Consider the following 22,332-nt stretch of genomic DNA (forward strand, 5'->3'; position numbering starts at 1 on the left):
GAGGCAGCAGTGAGTCTTGAATACATCTTATTAACCATACATTCCTCTTTAGTGGGTTGAATAACAATTTTTCATAGGAAAAGTTGATAGCTAAAAGCGTTAAGTCTAAAAATATCTGGTCTTAAATTAGATAATGGGCTCTGCCTTGTTTCCTGTTGGAATAGAAGGATTCTTGCCTCGGCCTCTTTACTTCCGCCCCAAATCTCATTCCTGCTTCCATGGAAGACCCTGCACTCCTGTGTAAGACCCTGTGCTCCTGCAAGCTTACCTCCTCCTCCAAGTTCCTCTCTACTGAATCACGTCCACTAATATGTAAACATAACTCAATATTATCACCTATCGTGTGGGCAGAACTTCTCTCTTGACCTCACATCTCCTTCCAGCTACTATCTATATTTTGCTTTTTTCCCCATCACAGAAAATCTTTTAGAGTTGTCTATATATTCTTTTTTTTTTTTTTTTTGAGATGGAGTCTCACTCCGTCACCAGGCTGGAGTGCCGTGGGGCAATCTTGGCTCACTGCAACCTCCGCCTCCTGGGTTCAAGTGATTCTCCTGCCTCAGCCTCCCAAGTAGCTGGGACTAACGCTGCGTGCCACCACACCCAGCTAATTTTTGTATTTTTAGTAGAGACGGGGTTTCCCCACATTGGTCAGTATGGTCTCCATCTCTTGACCTCGTGATCCGCCCACCTCGGCCTCCCAAAGTGCTGGGATTACAGGCGTGAGCCACGGCGCCTGGCCTGAGTTGTCTATATATTCTATCTCCATTTTCTCACCATTTTCCTCACTCCTCCATCATCTGGTCCCCGAAACTCCAAAGAAGAAGCTCTAAAAATTATCAGCATCCACCTTATTATCGGAATCCTATCTGTCCTTAGCAATTCCACTACTCCGCAGTATTTGATTACTCCTTTTTCCTTACAGCATTATCTCCTTTCAGCTCCCTGTCCTTGGTCTTCTGCTTTTCCAGCTTAACTTACTAGTCATTTTTTTTTCTGTCTCTTTTGGATGCTACCCGACTTCATCCTCTACCTGACTTCTAAATGTTGTTATCTCCAGGGTCCTGTCCTTAGTCCTCTTCTCTACACCCACGTAATCTCACCCAGTTCATAATTTTAATCTATACACTGATGACTTCCAAAGCAATGCCCCAGACCTACTCTCTCATCACGGCAGCCACTCATCTAAATGCCTACTCAGTGTTGCCACTTGAATATGTAACAGCCACCTCATGCTTACAACGTCCAAGACAGAATATGAATTTCTCCCCCAAAATCTGCTTTCCCAGAGTTAGTACCGTGACATGGTTTGGCCTTGGTATCTCCACCCAAATCTCATCTTGAATTGCAGTTCCCATAATCCCCACGTCATGGGAGGGATCAGTGGCGATAACTGAATCACGGGGGCGGTTCCCCAATCCTGTTCTGGTGTTAGTGAGTTCTCAAAGATCTGATAGTTTTGTAAGGCACTTCCCCCTTCGCTGGGCACTCATTCTTCTCTCTCCTGCCACCTTGTGAAAAAAGATGTGTTTGCTTCCCCTTCTGCCACGATTGTAAATTTTCTGAGGCCTCCCCAGCCATGTGGAACTGTGAGTCAGCTAAACTTCTTTCCTTTATAAATTACCCAGTCTCGGATATGGCCTTATAGCAGAGAACAGACTAATATAGTAACAACCTTAGAGTCATCATTCTCTTTTCTTCACATACATCTTTCTGCCATCACCTGTTTCCAAAACACATCCTCCAGAACTGACCAAATTCACCATCTCCCCTGTTAAATCTAGCATGAGCTATCATTATCCCACCATTATCCCTTACCAAGACCTTGACAAGTACAGACTTCTACTTCCACCTTTACATACCTATTGTCTATTCCCCACAAACTTTCCAGAGAGAGATTTCCAAACACTACATCAGATGATCTCACAGCTCTACTCTTAATCTCTACAACCTCTCAGAGAAAATCCAAACTCCTATGCTATTTGCTGTACTTTTATACTATGCTACATTTTACTTACTTACTGTACCTTACTATATACCGTGGCCCCTGCCTTCCCCTGCACCAAGCCTGTGCCCACGACAGAGCATCTGAGGCACCTCTACAATGAAGAAATCTTCACAGGCTGTCCCGACTCTAATGTCACCTCCTTTTGACCCCAAAGCCAGCAGCTCAGCACCCATCCTTATCATGTCCAACATACTAAATAAAGTAACACTGATTCATATCTCCATCTTTTCTGCTCCCCTGGGAACCTCAGTTCCGTGATGTCAGGGGTTTGATTTACTTCATTGCAGTATCTCCAGAGCCTACATCAATATCAAGTACATAGTAAGTATACAATCAATCAATAATTGTTTATAAAATAAATAAATTTAAACAGTGCTATCAGAAAGTCATGATAAAATATCTTATATGAACATGTCATAAACGAAGGAATCAAGTACCAAAATGCTTTTTGTCTTTAAACATTGTTAGGCAATGTTTTAGCAAAAGCAAACTGACCTTCCTTGAATTCCTAATGAGTGTAATAACCATACTTCAGTTACTACTCAATGAACTAATGGTGCCTATATAGGAACAATTACACTCATCCATGATGCTGCAGAAAATATATATTCTATTTCAGCAGGCTCTTGTTTCCAAAACTAAGTAGTCCCAATTACTCTATTTTTTAAAACAGATTTTTGGTCTCTGCTCCCAATTACAGCATTCTTTTCCCCACTGGCAAATATGCTGCTTCTTGTCTATCTAAACTAAAGGGATAAAACACTAGAAAAACAGTTAAAATGATGTTGAAGAAACATAGTTTTTAGTAAAGCTCTGAAAAACTTTTACATTGCACAAAGTGTGTGATCTTACAGCAATGCAGTAATGTCTATTTTAACTGCTCTGTAACAATGCAGGGAGCTGAAGCTTTCAAATAAATAAAAGCCACTTCCACTCCCCCAGAAGAGAACATGAATGCTGCTGCTCTACTGCCCAATATTTAACAGACTGAAAATCTTGATTATGAGCACTTTTTTTCTAAAACTGGAAAACTGTATCATGTGGAAGTCTTAACTGACTGCTCTCTATTAATCCCAGGGTATAAAATTAAAGGAAAATAATTTACCTAAAGGATACATGTTTTTCCCAGAAATTGTAGTATTATAAAGCAGTTTATCTAAGTTGTTGGGTTTATCTGTACCTCTATTTTTGCTATTATGTATGTGGTATCCTGATCTCGTTCTAAAAAACAACTTAAATTAGTTTAAGCTAATGTTTTCCATTAATGTGACTTCAACACAAGCCTAAGATAAACATCTTACAGGCCCACCCTGTAGGTTCATGCCAACAAACACATCTGTGTAGGCTCCAAAATAGACATTGTAAGGTGTAAAGAGACTCAACTATACCCTTGAACTTATTATTTATAACCAAAAATTACTTCTGTAGGTACAGAAAGTTGACAGTTCTGAAACTGGCTGATAGATGTATGGAACTTCATTAGTATTTTATACTTTTATTTTCCTTTTTTAATTTAATTTTATTTTATTTTTTGAGATGGAGTCTCACTCTGCTGCCCAGGCTGGAGTGCGGTAGTGCGATCTCTGCTCACTGCAACCTCCACCTCCCAGGTTCAAGTACTCTCCTGCCTCAGCTTCCAGAGTAGCTGGGATTGTAAGCGTTTGCCAACACACCCCACTAATTTTTGTATTTTTAGTAGAAATGGGGTTTCACCATGTCGGCCAGGCTAGTCTTGAACTCCTGACCTCAAGTGATCCACCCACCTTGGCCACCCAAAGAGCTGGGACTACAGGCATGAGCCACCACGCCCAGCCTATTTATACATTTGTCATCCAGAAAATTTCTCTAAGTATAAAAAATCCTTTTTCTAATTGCACAGAATTCCTATTATCTAAATCATTTTATAACCACACATACTATAAAATACATTATATAATCAATATATCTAAATATTAGGTGTGTGTGGTTTTATGTGCACAGCGGGAATGTGACATTTGTATTTACATATTAATTAACTGCATCTGCATTTATGAATTAACCACATGCAATTAAATAAACAATTGTTACTGCAATTTTTTCTTAGCAAAGTTGTCATCACAAAACATAAAATGAAAGTTACACACTTTAAAAATTATTCTTGCTCTAATTTGAGCCATCTTCTAAAATCCCAGTGGTTTTGCCCTTCCTAATAAAACTTGACTTAATTTTTAAACACTTAATCTACAATCTAGTTTAATTTAAATGATTTTCATTAAAAATTTAATTTTAGAAGTACTCAATCCTCTTGATATTCTTTTCAATTAACAACTAAATATGGAATTGACATGCTCACAAATTAATTAGTGTTCAAAGCGTAAAGGGGAAATACATGGAAAAAGCATTCCTTTCATAATTAAAACCTGCTGGCATCAGAAATAGCTAGACCTGGAAGAAAAAAGACTTTCCCATTATGTCCTAGTTGGAGTTTATATATTATCCATCTTCCTAAGGTCCTTTATTTTATATCCCACTTAAGGTAAACTCATTTTTGTTCTTTAATATGAAGCCCAGATAAACACAAATACAACTGCTGTATTACTGTACAACAGAAGTAATGAGATTTCTATATGGGCAGATCTCATAAAAACAAATATGGTATAAACTGTGCTTCTCTGAAAGGCAGTCTACTTAATGCAATAAAATATTCAAACAAAGATCCAGAACATACAAAAATAATGGACCTAATCATTCTTTAAATGATTAATTTAAAAGGTTCTGGTTTCTAATAAATCTGAATGCTAAGTAATAGGTTTTTAATTTGCCAAGATGGCAAATGTTGCCCCTATTGATATTTTCACCAAGCGGCATTTACTACATTTGGTGAGAGGTGAGAGAGGAAGGGAGGGAAATGGAGGGGGATGGGGAGAGAGAAAGATAGAAAAGAGGGGGAGAAGGAAGAAGAGAGAGAGAGAGACAGAGACAAACACTGGGGTGGAAATGGAAAAATATTACTATGACAGAAATGTCAAAATATTATTCTTTTATTGGATACAATTGAATTCAACTTTGTAAAAGTAAAATTTAAGCTGTATAAGTTTGACTGTACATACTGTGTAAGTATATATTATTAGTGTAAGTTTAAACTCCTTAGTATAGAAGCTAGATGAAGCAGAGTTTTCACGAATAAGATTTCTTTAAGCCTACTTGTTGACTACAGTAAGTAATCTATAAAATTCTAGAATTCTAGGTAGGAGAAATAAGTCCCAGTGTTCTATAGCACTATAGGGTAACTATCATTAACAACAATTTGTGGTGTATTTTCAAATAGCTCAAAGAGTGGATTTCAAATGCTCTAACACAAAGAAATGATAAATGTTTGAAGTGATGGACATGCTAATAATCCTCATTTGATCACAACACATTGTATACATATATTAAAATATCAATGTACCCCATAAATATATACAACTATTGTGTCAAGAATAATAAAAGTAAAAAATTAAAATGTTCAATTGTTACATGCTTCAAATTTTTAGCATTCTATGATTAACTTAATATTAAAATGACATACCTAAGTTGATGCTCCCTCAAGTTTGACAAGGCTTCCATACCATGTAAATAGGAATATACTATTTCCAGATCCTGTGTCAAAGAAAAGGATAGAAATTATTAGACTTGTCAGGAAAGGGAGTTTCTAAAATAAGTCACTATCTCTACAAACTGAATTAAACTATGGATAGCTTTTTAAAAAATACATATTTTCTTAAGACATTAAAAATAAACATTATTAAAAGCTCAATTATACAAATGTTGTCCATTACAACTGATTCCAGGATATGCACAAAACCTACTAAAATATAAAATAAAATGACAAACTTATAAAAATAAATTCCTCATAAATCGTTTTTTATCACCTGTTTCTGTCTTTTACATTAAAGTAGCAAGTACAAAGTTTTAATTTCAAAGTACATTTGTCAATACCATAGTTAAATTATTTTCTTAGTTAATATAAAATGAATGCTTGTTATTGCCTGGTCATACTTAAAAATTGATATAAATTCAGTTTTTTTCAATTCTTACCAAAATTACATCTTATAGAGATATTTAAGTTTAAATATTTTCTTTTAAAAAAGAAAACATGCCTTGTTTTCCAGATCACATTGCAGTAAATAGGGGAAAAAAATGACTCAAATTTATTTATGAAAGTTCAGAAGAGGTAAAAATTCAAAGTCCTGTTTATATTCATATGTGACAAGCCAGAAAGGAGTTAGTATTTTAAGACTCTAATAATATCTAGGAGTCTAGGATTACACATAGTTTCTGACATCAAGAATATGAGGGATATTTACTCCTTTCCGAACCCTTAGACAAAATCTACAACAAATCTAAGAAATTTGTAAAATAATCCTCTCCTTTTCAAAGTGTTAACAGTTTTATTTACTAATAATTCACATACTATAAAACATATCCTTTTAAAGTGAACAATTCAGTGGTTTCATTGTACAATCCATCACTAATTTTAGAACATTTTCACCATCCCAAAAAAACAACTCCATATTCATTAGCAGTCATTCTCCATTCCCCCTTACTCCAAGCTCCTGACAACCACTAAACTACTTTCTGTTTCTATGGGTTTGCCTATTCCAGACATTTCGTGTAAATGAAATTCCACAGTGGAATATATGATCTTTGGGGACAGCTTCTTTCACTTAGCACAATGTTTTCAAGGTTCATCCATGTTTTAGCATGTATCAGTACTTTTCTTTTTATTGCCAAATATTATTTCATTGTAGATACATACTACATTTTGTTTGCCTGTTCATCAATTGATAGACATTTATGATCTTCCCTCTTTTTGGCTCATAGTTTCACCTATGTGTGAAACTGCTGATTCACATTATAACTCTGTGTTTGACTCTTTAAGGACCTGCCAAGTTGCTTTCCTATGTCACTGTAACCATTTTATAATCCCATAGGCAATGTATGAGGATTCCAAGCTCTCTACATCCTTACCAACACTTGTTATTGTCTCTCTTTTTATTTTAGTCATCTTACTAAGTGTGTAATAGTATTGATTTGCATTTCCCCAATGATTAAGGATGTTGAGCATCTTTTCACGTGCTTTTTTTGTCCATTTATATAAATTCTTGGATAAGTGTCTATTCAAATTCTTTGTTCATATTTTAATTGGTTTATCTGCCTTTTTATCATTAAATTATAAGAGTCCTTTATACATTCTGGATAGAAGGTCCTTATTCAAATGTATAATTTGTAAATATGTTCTCCCATTCCATGGACCATCTTTTTTACTTTCTTGATGGTGTCCTTTGAAGCACACAATTTTAATTTTGAAGTTCAATTTATTTTCTTTTGTTGCATGAGCTTTTTGAGTAATATTTAAGAAACCATTACCTAATCCAAGATCCCAATGATTTACTACTATATTTTCTTCTAAAAGTTGCATGGTTTTAGCTCTTACATTTAGGCCTATGATCCATTTTAATTTTCGTATACAATGTGAAGTAGGGGTCCAACATTATTATCATATGTGTGTATCAGTTGTCCTGGAACCCTCTGTTGAAAAGACTATTCATTACTACATTGAACTGTAATGGTATGCTTACTGAAAAATCAATTGACCATAAATAAAAGGGTTTAATTTCTGGACTCTCAATTCTATTCCACTGGTTTGTCTATCCTTATGCCTGTACCATGCTGTCTGGAGTAGGCAGCTTTGGTAGTTAAGTTTTGAAACTGCGAATTGTGAGTGTTCCAGCCTTGTTCTACCTTTCAACAACAGGTTTTACTGGCTCTTTTAGGTGCCTTGCATTTTCAATCCTAATTTTTTTGATTAGCTTGTCGGTATATGCAAATGAGCCAGCTGGGATTTTAGTAGGGTTGCATTGAATCCGCAGACCAATTCGAGTAGTATTGCCATCTTAAAAATTCAAGTCTCCTGATCCATAACATGTGATGTCTATACATTTATTTAGGTCTTCTGTGATTTCTTTTAACATTGTTTTTGTACTTTTCAGTGTACAGACCATACTCTCTTAGTTAAATTTTAATCCTTTTAATTAAGAAAAAAAACTTTTTGTAGGCCGAGAACACTTAGGAACAATTAGAACCGTGTGAGAAACTGAATCTTACATAAGGACATAGATGACAACAATTCACAGAATAACTAGATAAGGAATTAGAAACCTTTTAAAGAAAGTACTAAGGCCGGGCATGGTGGCTCACGCCTGTAATCCCAGTATTTTGGGAAGCCGAGGTACACAGACCATTTGAGGTTAGAGGTTCGAGACCAGCCTGGCTAACATGGTGAAACCCCATCTCTACTGAAAATACAAAAATTGGCAGGGTGTGGTGGCATATGCCTGTAATGCCAGCTACTCAGGAGGCTAAGGCAGAAGAATCACTTGAACCCAGGAGAAGGAGGTTGCAGTGAGTGAGATTGCACCACTGCACTCCTGCCTGGGCAAGAGTGAGACTCTGTCTCAAAAAAAAAAAAACAAGAAGAAAAGAAAATACTAGGAAGCTTTTCAGTCTAAAATATTTTAGACTATTTTAGTCCTTAAAACAATGTTATGGTATGTTAAGACATGATTTATAATTTTAAGTCATTCCAATTTAAAATTTATCAATATTAGAAACTTAAAATGTCACCCTCATATAGACAACTTTCAAATAAACTGATGGCCTCTCATTTTGTCCATCTATACTCTGATAAATAATTTCCAAGAAGCCTTTTAAAAGCTATTTAAAGACTGAAATGTAAAAATAGGTCCCATAAGTTCAATGCCAATAAGAAAACTAAATTGTTTCCTCTATCCAGTTAACGAAGTGTACATTTCCTAAATTTCTTTTTTTTTTTTTTTTTTTTTTTGAGACGGGGAGTCTTGCTCGCCACCCAGGTCTGGAGGCAGTGCCGGATCTCAGCTCACTGCAGCTCCGCCTCCCGGGTTCACGCCCATTCTCCTGCCTCAGCCTCCCGAGTAGCTGGAGACTACAGGTGGCCCGCCTTGTCGCCCGGCTAGTTTTTTGTAGTTTTAAGTAGAGACAGGTTTCACCGTATTAGCCAGGATGGTCTCGATCTCCTGACCTCGTGATCCGCCGTCTCAGCCTCCCAAAGTGCTGGATTACAGGCTTGAGCACCGTGCCCGGCCCATTCCTAAATCTAATAAACCCCTTCTTTAGAAAAACAATCAGGCTCCAATCGTAATGTTCTATTTGCATTCAAGGAAAGCCAATAAAAATGTCCTAATGAAACATTTGTAATAAAAGATCCTTCTGGATAATCCTAAAGTTCACCATTCTAGTTTAAATATTATGAATTTGTATGTTACATGAAGTCATCAAATAGTACAGAATGACTGTCTTCCGGGCCAGGCATGGTGGCTCACACCTGTAATCCCACCACTTTGGGAAGCCAAGGCGGGTGGACGACCTGAGGTCAGGAGTTCAAGATCATTCTGGCCAACATGGTGAAATCCCGTCTCTACTAAAAATACAAAAAATTAGCCAGGCGTGGTGATGCGCGCCGGTAGTTCCCAGCTACTCAGGAGGCTGAGGCAGGGGAATTGCTTGAACCCAGGAGGCGGAGATTGCAGTAGGCTGAGATTGTGCCACTGCACTCCAGCCTGGCAACAGAGCGAGACTCCATCTCAAGAAAAAAAAGACTGTCTTCCCATTTCTGAGGAGCTTATATTCTGACTCTAATATTAAAGTCTTACATTGTTTTCACTAAATTACCTGTCAACCTGTTATAATCTGCCCAAGGCCTAAAACTGATTTTATCTAAGCAAAAAGACTATTTGCATTCATTTAACCATCAAGAATAAACAAATTCACACTGATCAAAAAAGTGTATTTGGAAAAGTATTAGAAATAAATAAAATTTTTAAAAGCTATTTCTGGAAAGGACGGCGAAGTCTAAGAAACACAGTAGAAGCAAGAATTTGGAAGCCTCAAGACAGAATCAAAGAACAGCCTTAAGGCCTTAAAACAGAACAAAAGACCATGAAATAATCAAGTTTCTACTTCAACTAACCCAAGAAAATCAAAGATAAAAGCTAGCTCACTGATCAAGTAGCACTTAATTAATCTGCTGCTTTTCAACATTATGGAGTTTCATAGTTGTATAAGGGCCATGCTCTTACACAAATTATGTCATACACATTATGTTAGTGTGATATACATGGATTTAACAATTTTGAGTATGAATGTATACTTTGAATAATAACCATTATTTATCTTAATTATAACATACAAATTAAATAAGATTGTCGATTAGTTAATAAAAATGTAAAGAATGGAATATTATCACCTATAATTCACTGACATAAATGAACGAATCAGGAAGTCGTTCCTGAGCCTGTATCATAAACCTAGGAGACAGACATTACACCTTACTGCATGAACAGACTTAAAAGCAGTTTTCTGTCTATATGTACCTGCATAAATAAAACATTCATATCTCATACAATCATGATTTTTAGGGGGTACTTTCGAATGTGTCATTATTCAAGCAATATACAACCAGAAAACCCTGTGTAGTAACTGCTTCGTTTTGTATTTTATACAGCAAACCAGACTATAAACTTCTTAAATGAATTCAATTACATCCAGAGTTTCTTCTGTTGCTCTTACAGTACATCATCCTACAAGAAACTTGTTTTAAACTTGTTTTAAATGGTCTGTGCCACAAGGAGCCTATAAACTGGGGGAAAAGACTACATGATTCCGCTGTCAAAGACGCAATTAGAGGGCTTTACAGATAGACTCCATGTAAACTTGAGACTTCTTAGTTATATTAACAGGGGTGGCAGGCAACATATAAGTAATGTCTCACTACGTAATATGAACTTGACCAACGTGGATTTTGGTATGTAGGAAAAAACAGAGAAATTATGGCAAAGATAACAAGAAATCTCTGCTCTCCGACCCTGAAAAATGAAAGAAAGTTGACTAGAGATAAGCAAAAGACACGCAAACCGAAGGAAGGAGGAATCTGTGTTTAAGCTTTTCTTAAATCAGGATGTCAGCAGCCAAATATTAGTTACCATAGATCGCATAAACAACAAAAAGCAAAAAGGAAAACAAGTTTTCTTGTCCTTTCCTAAAAGCAAGCAGGACTAAGCAATGTCTTAAAATAGGAAGATTTGAAATGAAAGGCAATGTGTGCCTATCACCTTTTTCTACCTTCTCACCAAGTGTCAAGAGATCTCACATTACCCAGGCCCCATATCGGCTCACTATGCCCTGGTCTAAGAATTAAAAGCAGGCAATCTGAACACAATCAGTAGGAACCCTTAAAACTTGTACAAGAACTGTCTGTTGGCATTTGTACTTCCATAGTCCAAACAAATCTCCAAGTGGTATGAGATTTCAGGCAGCACAACCAAGAGAAATGAAATCTATGAGGAGTGTAACGGAGGAGATTTGGGGCATGAAAGGCCACTGCAAAACAATCCAGCTCTGCCCTGCCCAGGAGCTACCCGCACTCCTTTCCTGCCCATAGTAGTCACTCCTATTTCTCCTCCTTCACTTCTCACACAGAAGTTTCAACCTTTATTTCCCCTTAGTTGTTGGCTTTTATTAAAATAATTAGTTGGCATGGAATTGCCTCTACCAGCAAAAAAACAAAAAGACAAGTGAGTAAGAATGGGGTGCTGAGAAGTCCCGCTCCTCAAACCAACCTGAAATGTGCAACCATCAGTGAAAACCAATGGCTGCACATCACAGAGCAAGACTTTTCTCTTATTAAGATGCGCAAAGAAATGTGTGGCCTTCAGGGAGTTACACTTTTAGAATCTTCTTTTCTCTATGCAAACAAGAAACATTCATAGAAGGACATTTCAACCAACAACTACAGAAAAAAAAAATGCTGAAATGTTAAATTACCTAGAGTATCTCAATGTCCATTTTGGTCAAAAAACTATGACACACAAACTGAACAATTTCTAACCTTCCCAACTGCACTTCCTAAGACAAACGAAATTCATATGACGACTACTATTTTAAAGGACTCTAAAGAAAAAAAAAAAAAGTAAGCTATTTTTTCCCCAAAATTCTCTAGTCATTGAGCACAAACAGGAACATGTTGCTCTAACCAGGAAGCAGCATTTTTTAGAACAATAAGCCTTTCGTTTTACCCTAGGAAGGACATCCTTTTTTCAAAAATAGACGCTACTTGAAAGTAGACTGAAGTTATAAAACCATAGTAGCACAGTGGACAAAGATATTGATAGACCAATTGGAATAAAGCTTTCCCATGAAAAACAGACTCCCTTTTTTTTGTCCCAAATGTAAACCAGATTCAAAACCCAAAAGCATCCTTTAAGTACTTTAGGAGAGTGATTGTTCACAACCTATCCAAAGTCAATCCTCTTGCTCAAAGTCTGTTAACATAATACATGCTAGGTCAGGCGTGGTGGCTCACGCATGTAATCCCAGCACTTTGGGAAGCAGAGGCGGGTGAACTGCCAGAGGTCAGGAGCCCAAGACCAGCCTGGCTAACATGGAGAAATCCCTGTCTCTACTAAAAATACAAAAACTAGCCAGGCGTGGTAGTGTGCACCTGTAAGCCCAGCTACTTGGGGGGCTGAGGCAGGAGAATCGCTTGAATCTGGGAGGTGGAGGCTGCAGTGAGCCGAAATCACACCGCTGCACTCAAGCCTGGGTGACAGAGCAAGGCTCCGTCTCAAAAAGAAAAAAAAAAACATAATACATGCTAATGGGAAAGAAGTCAGAGGGAGAGTACCCCACATCCTGGGCTCTCTAATTTTTCCTAAGAGACTCATTCAGAATACATAACTGTCTTCATAGCAAACTTACAATTCACTTACAAGTAGCTTTTAATTTCATTTGTTTGCAGCATTAAGATCTCGCTAACAATCTACAGTATGTCTTAATATGATCTTTGGAGAACTGAGAGCAGATTACTATTTCTCCACCTCCTCTCCCAACTGACTGCCCATACCATATGCTGGTGTGATCCCTCCTATCCTGTATAGACTCTTTGCTGCTTAGACACAACAAAAAATAATGGGGTGGGGGGATTATGTTACACTGCACCATGAGAAAAAGGCATTATCTTTTTCCTTTAAAACGGGTTTTGTTTCATATATGAAGCTACATATTTAACTGTATTTGGAACTGGATTGATCCCTTTAAAAAGCCTATCTTAATGGTCAAGGAAACTGAGGCCAAGACTGTGTCATAATTAGCAGGCCTGTGGAGGTTGAGGCCTAAGTGGTAAATGTCTACGGACTTAAACGTAAGGAGGAAGAGAAAGGAGCATCTTGCTTAAAGCAACACTAGTCACTGGATAAGAACTGTCCTGATGCCAACATATTCTTCCTTGTGGATCTATCAGAGAGAGGAACTTGGAAAGATAAAATGAAATTTATCCTTTTGGGCAAAAGATCACTAGCAATGAATTAGACAGCTACATCTTGAACATGATTAATAAGGGGGTTAAAAGCTAGATTATCCAATGCTCAAATTCACGTCTATACCCAAATGGGGGAGGGGCAGAAAAGGGGAAGTTCTGCAAGTTTCATTATGTTTACTGATACAGTATGGTTAAGTGGATATGGTATGGTTAAGTTGCAGTGTTTTATTTAGGAGATCTCAAACACTTCTACACTAAAACATACAAAAGAGCTATCCTAAGAAGGAGAGAGATGTAATAAAAGGAATACAAGCTTTGGAGTCAGATGGGGCAGAGTTCAAATCCTGATCCCCAGCACTCCCTAAGTGTGTGACCCTGGGTTTGTTAGTGAGACCATATTTGCAAAACAAGGTGAATAATATCAATGCAACTAGGCTGTGTGGCTGAAATTACACATAGTTTCAGTACTGATAGTTTTATGCCACAATCGGATCCTGGAAAAAAAGGTGATTGAGGCTGGGCGCGGTGGCTCAAGCCTGTAATCCCAGCACTTCGGAAGGCCGAGGCGGGTGGATCACGAGGTCAGGAGATCAAGACCATCCTGGCTAACATGGTAAAACCCCGTCTCTACTAAAAACACAAAAACTAGCCGGGCGTGGTGGCAGGCGCCTGTAGTCTCGGCTACTCGGAGGCTGAGACGGGAGAATGGCGTGAACCCGGGAGGCGGAGCTTGCAGTGAGCCGAGATCGCCCCACTGCAGTCCAGCCTGGGCGACACAGCAAGACTCCGTCTCAAAAAAAAAAAAAAAAAAAAAAAAAAAAGGGGGATTGNCTCTGCAATCCAGCTAGGCATGGGAGAGAACAAGGAAAACATGGAACCCAAAGGGAACTGCAGCGAGAGCACAAAGATTCTAGGATACTGCGAGCAAATGGGGTGGAGGGGTGCTCTCCTGAGCTACAGAAGGAATGGTCTGGTGGTTAAGATAAAACACAAGTCAAACTTATTCGAGTTGTCCACAGTCAGCAATGGTGATCTTCTTGCTGGTCTTGCCATTCCTGGACCCAAAGCGCTCCATGGCCTCGACAATATTCATGCCTTCTTTCACTTTGCCAAAGACCACATGCTTGCCATCCAACCACTCAGTCTTGGCAGTGCAGATGAAAAACTGGGAACCATTTGTGTTGGGTCCAGCATTTGCCATGGACAAGATGCCAGGACCTGTATGCTTTAGGATGAAGTTCACATCTTCAAACTTCTCCCCATAGATGGACTTGCCACCAGTGCCATTATGGCGTGTGAAGTCACCACCCTGACACATAAACCCTGGAATAATTCTGTGAAAGCAGGAACCCTTATAACCAAATCCTTTCTCTCCAGTGCTCAGAGCACGAAAATTTTCTGCTGTCTTTGGAAACTTGTCTGCAAACAGCTCGAAGGAGACGCGGCCCAAGGGCTCGCCGTCTACGGCAATGTCGAAGAACACGGTAGGGTTGGGTTGACCATGGCTAGTAGTACAGGACTTTCCTCGGCAGCAGCGTCTGCAAAGCCATGAATTCTTATAATATTTATAAAGGGCCCCTAAATTGTGTCTTTTATAAATCCAGATTTTTAGATTAGGTTTAAAGAGAAGTGTACCTGACATATATTTTATCACATCTGTTATAAATATACTTTCCAAATGACACTAGTATGAAATCTCATATCCTTAAGACCGAGAAAGAGGAGAATGGGGAAATTTTCCAATTTGAAAACAGTAACTTAATTTTTCCTCCAAGAAAGATTGGCTAGAAACTTATTTAAGACTGGCAGAACTGGACAACAAAGTATTTTCCTCTCTAATATAGGTTTACCTTCCATAGCTCAAGACTGTTTTACAACACTTAAAATGAAGTTGTTAAAAAAAAATTCTGCATGCATTCCATTAACATTTGGACCTACAGACTTAAAAACATTCCTTACAATATTTACACTTCACTCTTACAATTGTTTAAAATTATAAGAGGTTTCCCACAAGTTTCAGGTCACATTGGAGTTACTGAAACTGTCTTTGAAGATCTAATTTAATTTAGCACAATGTTTGGATATTTTTTCATCTGTGGATAGTATTAGAAAACAAATTAAAATGTTGTATATATTTTCTTCTAAAATATATCCACACAACTGAAGTATCATTTGAATAAAACTTGTTATATTGAAGTAATTCAACATAACACATCAGTAGCATATTGTCAGGTTAATCCTTTTTAACATTTTTTGGCAGTATTTCCCAAAATGTACCCCACAGTACCTTGTCCTGTACAACACTGTATAGCATGTATTTCTGCCAGGTTCACAAACTACATTAAAGTTCATGCAGGAGAGGGACTAATAACTTTACCCACAAATTTCCCAAACAAGGTTAATGCTGTCTTCATTGGAGGTAGGGGCAGAGGGTGCCTGTTACCTCCGGAGCACATATCTGTTAACACTGTTTCAAGCACACCATGTTCAAACCACCTTGTTCCAAGGCTCCCCACACTGGAATGAAACCCAAACACCAACAACCTCTTGCACCCTTTCCACATGATGACCAGCAGTCTTTGGGTCCAGCCTAACACAAAGTCCCTCCAAGTACTCTTCTGTCCTCCTCTGCTCCAAGACCTCATTTAAAACTGGCAGTGAAAACTTCCTTTCTGAGCTTCTAAAGTTCTTACTACCTTGACCATTCACATTAGGCCCTTCACACGTGCTGTATGTGGTCACTTTAATAGGTTTGTATTTTATGTCCTCAATCAGAGAAGCACCTTGAACAAAGACACTCATCTTCTCTTACATCTCTTTCTCAGCTCTGCATCTAGCAACGGACGGTGGATGTGCTGGGTGCAAAGAAAGAAAACGCCAACATTCCTGCAGCAGTGGTGGTATGCACGACCTTAAGCACTCCCTGAGAACCGGGAGAGAAAGAAAGGGAGGAAATATGTTTTCAATCTGGGTGTTACAGCTTCAGAAAACTCATACCTATACAGGCTGAAACAATTCTGTAAATAACCACAAGGTGGCAGACCGGACCAACCGTCCTTCCTGGAACCCAAAAGCAGTCGCTGGTCTCACAAGCGATTCTACACAGAGATAGGGGTTTAAAGCATTCCTGAAGATGATCTCAAAAAAATGTGATGATTCCTTTCTCTTTGTGTCCCTAAAGACAAGGGGCAGGAAGTGGGGAACAAGTCCATCAACACTCCTATTAAAACTGTGTAACTTCTATCATCCTTAGCGGGGAAATGTTTATTTTAAAATAGCCTCCCCACATCTTTGTAAAGCACCAGAACAAATAAAACAAAAATGTCAGATCACCAGCCTGCTGAGGTGCTTTGTGCATCCGAATCACTCATACCCCAGAGTTACATCATCACATGCTTTTGAACAATGTAAGAAAAAAAAAAAAATCCATAGCAGAGTGTATGGTTTTCAAAATAACATATATATATTATTTTAGAGTTACAATAATTACTTTAACCCTAAATCATATGAAGGCAAAATACTGTTTCTGACCTTACTAATTTATACTCGAAAGAAAAACAATCTCCAAGGACTGTGATTTCAATTCAAATTCACGTCAAAGCCCAGGAAAACCCGATAATGATATTACTGGTCATGGCTGATAAGGCCCTCGTATATTTCTCCAGCCTCAGATTCTTAAACATTGTAAGACACACGTATGGCTTAAACTTTATAAGACACATGTATGGCTGAGTGCAGCCAAACACGTAATCCCACAAATGGCTTGCTTGAGTCCAAGTTTGAAACCAACCTGGGAAACACAGTGAGACCCCATCTCTATAGAGAAAAAAGAAAACAAAATTAGCCAGGCGTGGTGATGCACACCTGTGGTCCCAGCTACTGGAGAAGCTGGGGTAGAAGAATCACTTGAGCCCGGGAAGTTAAGGCTACAGTGTGCTATCAATGTGCCAATGCACTCCAGTCTGGGCAACAGAGCAAGACCTTATCTCCAAAAAAAAAAAAAAAAAAAAGCCCCTTGTATGAAGAATTCTAGAGGTAAATTATAAAGACTCAAGTTGTTCCGTTTGTCTAAAACTTCCTCAGGTTTCTTTTCTAGAGGAAAAAATAAATCAATCAAAATAAAATTTCCTCAAGTGCTTTCCACTGAAAAAGGCATTTTTTTAAACTGAGTTTTTGAACAATTCCTAAACTTGAGACAAAGGTGATTAGTAATTACCTCATTAATTAGCCATAAAAATTACAAAACAGACTTGCAAATTACAACAAAACACTCTCTTATCCCATTCGTCTTCTAATTCAAGTTGGTGTCAGGGAGCCCAAGCGCAGTCAAGTGTCAAGGGACAAGAGTTGAAGAAGGTACAAAGTACTTCATAAATTTGAGGGGACAGATGAAGTATCATCTATAATCTGCATTCTCAAAGAGTTGATCTCTCATTGAAGAAAACACAAGGGTTACATGATATAGTCACAACAGAGGTCACAAGGCAGTTTTTATGATTATTAATGGGTGTTTTGTTTAGCAAACTAAAATGCATACTAAGCACCATGTTCATTGTCATGTCCCAGGAGAAAATGATCCTGTAAGCAAGTTTCATTTGTGAAGTTACAATTTTTCATTAGAAGAAGCAACAGTTTAGTTTTCACCAAAAACTCATTTTGTTAACAAATAAGAAAATAGAAAGTGCCCAAGATCAGTCCGCAATTCCTGTTTTCAAGAGTCAGTATAAATATTTCCCCTTTAGAACAATATATTACACCACCAAGCCTACAGCTTCCCAGAATTCCCATCTCTCAGGCAGCAAAAATACATTTAACAAAAGATACCTTCGTTTTAAAAGTATCTTATTTTAATAGACTCTCAGACGGCAATATTTGTAGTCAAATTTTAATTTACATGTGTAGATTAACATACTATACTTGCACTGGTTTTCTCCATCAAAAGTTAGCACGCTGTGAATGATTACATTTAACATTTAAGTAAAACAACCAAAAACGTAAAGCAGCTGCATATACACAAAGAGAACAGAGGCACGGACATACACTCTCTCTCTAATAAAATGATTCCTGAACTATCTTCGATTTCAATTAAAAAATAACATCAACCAAACACCTTCCCCCCAAATTCTCCTCTAACAATAGAGTTAAAACCTTCAGCTTGGTGTTCAATTAATTTCCCAAATACAATCTGGCTCCTAGAAATCTTGCTGAGCTGAGGGTGGACAGACAGGGGCTGCTATACATCACTCCACTGAACTCCTATCTCTGCAACAAGGGGCCCTAGAGTCTGCACAAATCACCCTCAGGAAACCTCAAGTTTCTAATACCAACCTAATTCCAGAACCACTATCAACAGCACTCATTTTGAACATTCACTGTACAAATCTCAACAGTCCTACAGTGGTAGAATTTAGACAGTCTTAATAAAAGCAAAGCAGAATAGGTCACTGAGGATACCAGTTCTTTATTGCCTCTTAGCAAAAAGGAAGTACTCTGTGAATGGAAGTAGGTTTTAAATATAGAAAATTTCATTGCAGCCATTTTCTAGGACAAAAGACAAAATAATTTGACATCTGTTTTCCCATCTTGAATGTTTTACCAAGAGTCAACCACCAATAGTACTACTTATTCTCAAATTTTTTATTTCTCAAGAGGACAGGAGAAGCAAATGAGAATATTCCACATATGTATTAAAGCCTTCCACCTTTATTGGTCAGAAATGAGTTAAAATGCTAAAGAAATCTTAGGTCTGTTCAAAATTGATCTCTTTTAGACCTATCCATAAAAGGTGAAGGAGCAGAGAAGAGGAATAGTTTATCCAATCAGATAAACATTTAGGGAAAGGGTGCAGAGGAGGGCAGTTACAGAAATTGTGCATTACTGAATTTCAAAGAAGAACCAGAGACTTAAAAATATGTAAAAATATGTATTTTCTAATCAAGTGCTCCACTAGAAGGGACAGCAAGTTAATTATAGTTTCTGAAGTACCTCACCTTTCAATACATGTTTTGAATTCTCCCTTGAAGCTAAGAATCTCACTTTACTTATCCTACTAATAACTGCTTTACCTCCCCCACTTAAAGAGGAAGTAGCATGCATGCATTACAGCTTAAAATTGTACATGTGTACATTTGATTTACATGACAGACTCCATCACATTCATAAACAGACCTTTACCTTCATAACATCAATACTCTGACATCCTATCCCCAACATCTAAAGCCCTCCCATCATCATTACCAAGATTCTCCAGAAATCAGAAGGAAGCAAAGAGGCCTTGGGGTGGTGAGAATGAACATCCTATGAAGTCAATTACTGCAGAGCAGCCATCACAATCAGAACGGAAGATGAATAGGGAAGGTAGGAAAACGGTTCCCAACTTCACATTTCCTAAAATACTTGTGCATAACTTAAAATGTGTGTTGCCTCAGAGCCAGTGTTGTAAAAGGTGGTTGGGTTTGTCTATCAGCTACTGCATCTGAGAACTACAGGACTCATACAGGAAGAAGGAAAAGGAAGCTATAAAATATTTTCTTGGTAAAATATTTCAAAGAAGTCTAGTGAAAAAGTTCCAAATGTAGGTCCACCGGAGAATTCTCACTAGTGTGTGGCAAAATAAGAGAGTAAGGACAAGTTGAGATTCTTGATAAGTTTAATGTATTCCATTTAAAGAATTCTCCTTTATTATGGGATTGTAGCCTTCCCTTTTTTTTCTCTTATAATGTCATTACTTGAAATTATATTGCTACTAGTTAGTAGATCACTGTTTTATCTAATATCCTCAATAGAAGAAATGTTTTAAGTTGCCTACCTTATTTTGGTGCTCTAACTCTTGAACGGCAAGGGTCTTGCCGTATGAAGGGCAATGGTCTTGGCTTGATGAAAATCCAAAAACTTGGGACACTTGTCTCTGACACGTACCTAAGCAATCTTAACTGACTGAGGTGACTGCAAAGTTGCAGAATTATTTACCTTTTACTTCCAGCTCTTATTCTCTATGAAAACTTTCCAGAAAAAAAAAGTATTCTAGGTGTGTTGACCCTCTCCCATGAAAGATTTAAAAAAAAAAAAATTTAAGAGACATTCCTTTTACATTAAAGATATATCTGAAACTACTAGTGGAACTCTGGGCCTTGGTATAGAATGAAAAATTTGCAAAGTGACGTAGGAAGACGTTGTGGACAGAACAGGCAGAGTGCACCTTTCCAGGCAATTCCCCTGCATACTCTCTGCTTGCCAGGCCCCTAGGCTAAGATGAGTCACTTGAGCAACACTGACTGAGTTCAATATCTGACTGCCATTTACCAGCTTGGCATCCCTGAACAAGTCACTCAACCTCTCTGTGGCTCAGTCTCTCCGCCAGTAAAATAGGAATAATAACAGTATCTAAGACTTGTGAAGTGAATCATCAGGGCCTTGACACTTTCTTTTGTGAGCACTGGCATGTGGAACATTACTGCTGTTCAATTTAAAGGTAATTATGAAAATCTAAGGGAGAGGGGTACCTCAGGGTGAAGGAGGTTATCAGTAACTCTTCGGCTTCTGCCAAAATATGTCAGGCTGCAGAGATTTCCTACAATATACTCAAAATAGCATTTTAGTTTTTCTTTTTTGTTTTCTTACTTAGATAATTTCTGGTCTTAAAGTAAAATACAATGATGCAACACTCTAATAGTAGACAGCTTAAGAAGTAGACAAGGGAACAGAACAGAGAGATTAGAATTAAATCCACCATTTATGGTAACTGATTCTCAACAAAGGTAGCAAGAGCACAATGTGGGAAAGAACAGTCTCTTCAATAAATATTGTTGAGAAAACTGGGTATCTACATGCAGAAGAATAAAATTAGACCCTTATTCACACCATACACAAAATAAACTCAAAATAAAGACTTAAACGTAAGACCTGGAACTGTAAAACTAATAGAAAACATCTGAAAAGTTCCATGACACTGGTCTGGGCAATAATGTTCTGGAAATGACACCAAAAGTACAGGCGACAAAATCAAAAATAGATGAATGGGATCACATCAAACTAAAAAGTTTCTGCATAGCCGAGAAAACAGTTGGGCTACAGAGACAATCTACAGAATGGGAGGAAATAAAGTTGACCCTCAGTATCTATGAGGGGTTGCTTCCAGAACCTGCCCCCGAGGATTTTCCGTATATAAAATGGCACAGGGTTTGCGTGTAGCCTATGCACATCCTCCCATATACTTCAAATCATCTCTAGATGACTTATCATATCTAATGCCATGTAAATACTATGTGAATAGTTGTTGTTATACTGTATTGTCTTTTTATTGTATTAGTTTTTACTGTTGTATTGTTTATTGGTTTTTTAAAAAATATCTTCAATCCATGGTTTGTTGAACCTGCAGGTATAACCTAAGTATATGGAGGGCTGACTGTCTGTGTAAACCATATATCTGATAGGGGGTTAATATTCAAAATATATAAGAAAAACAACTCGACAGCAAAAAAAAAAAAACACAAGTAACCCAATTAAAAAATAGGAAAAGGAACTGAATAGACATTTCTCGAAAGACTACAAATGGCCAACAGGTATATGTAAACATGTTCAAGATCACTAATCATCTGAGAAATGCAAATTAAAACCACAATGATAAAACCTCACACCTGTAAGAACGGCTGTTTAAAGAAAAAAAAAAAGGATGAACATTGAAGAGGATGTGAAGAAAAGAGAAATTCTCACTGTTGATGAGAATGTAAATTAGTGTAAATTAGTATATCCATTATGGAAAAGAGTATGGAGGTTCCTGCAAAAAAATTAAAAATAGGACTACCATATATGATCACGAGGTCCCACTACTGCCTATATATTCAAGGAAATGAAATCACTATGTTGAAGAGATGCCTGCACTCCCATGTTCACTGCAGCATTATTCACAACAGCTGAGATATGGAATCAACCTAAATGTCCCTCAATG

At 37.6% G+C, this 22,332-nt stretch overlaps 1 protein-coding gene and 1 pseudogene across 2 annotated transcripts in view; both read right to left on the reverse strand.

Moving 5' to 3' along the window:
* Positions 1-22,332, reverse strand: part of LOC108520355 (rap guanine nucleotide exchange factor 6-like) — a 146,393-nt gene that overhangs the window by 48,880 nt on the left and 75,181 nt on the right. The window contains exon 2 of the mRNA XM_017859693.1: positions 5,559-5,629. Coding sequence (XP_017715182.1) covers positions 5,559-5,629 — 71 coding nt within the window. The remainder of the gene's footprint in view (positions 1-5,558; positions 5,630-22,332) is intronic.
* LOC108520354 (peptidyl-prolyl cis-trans isomerase A pseudogene) lies at positions 14,223-15,949 on the reverse strand (annotated as a pseudogene). Its single transcript, XR_001882888.1, has 2 exons — positions 15,763-15,949; positions 14,223-14,923 (listed from the first exon to the last, which is right to left on the reverse strand). The product of XR_001882888.1 is annotated as a peptidyl-prolyl cis-trans isomerase A pseudogene (transcript).

The sequence above is a fragment of the Rhinopithecus bieti genome, unplaced genomic scaffold, assembly GCF_001698545.2.
Source record: "Rhinopithecus bieti isolate Rb0 unplaced genomic scaffold, ASM169854v2 scaffold_50922, whole genome shotgun sequence".
NCBI classification, from domain to species: domain Eukaryota; kingdom Metazoa; phylum Chordata; class Mammalia; order Primates; family Cercopithecidae; genus Rhinopithecus; species Rhinopithecus bieti.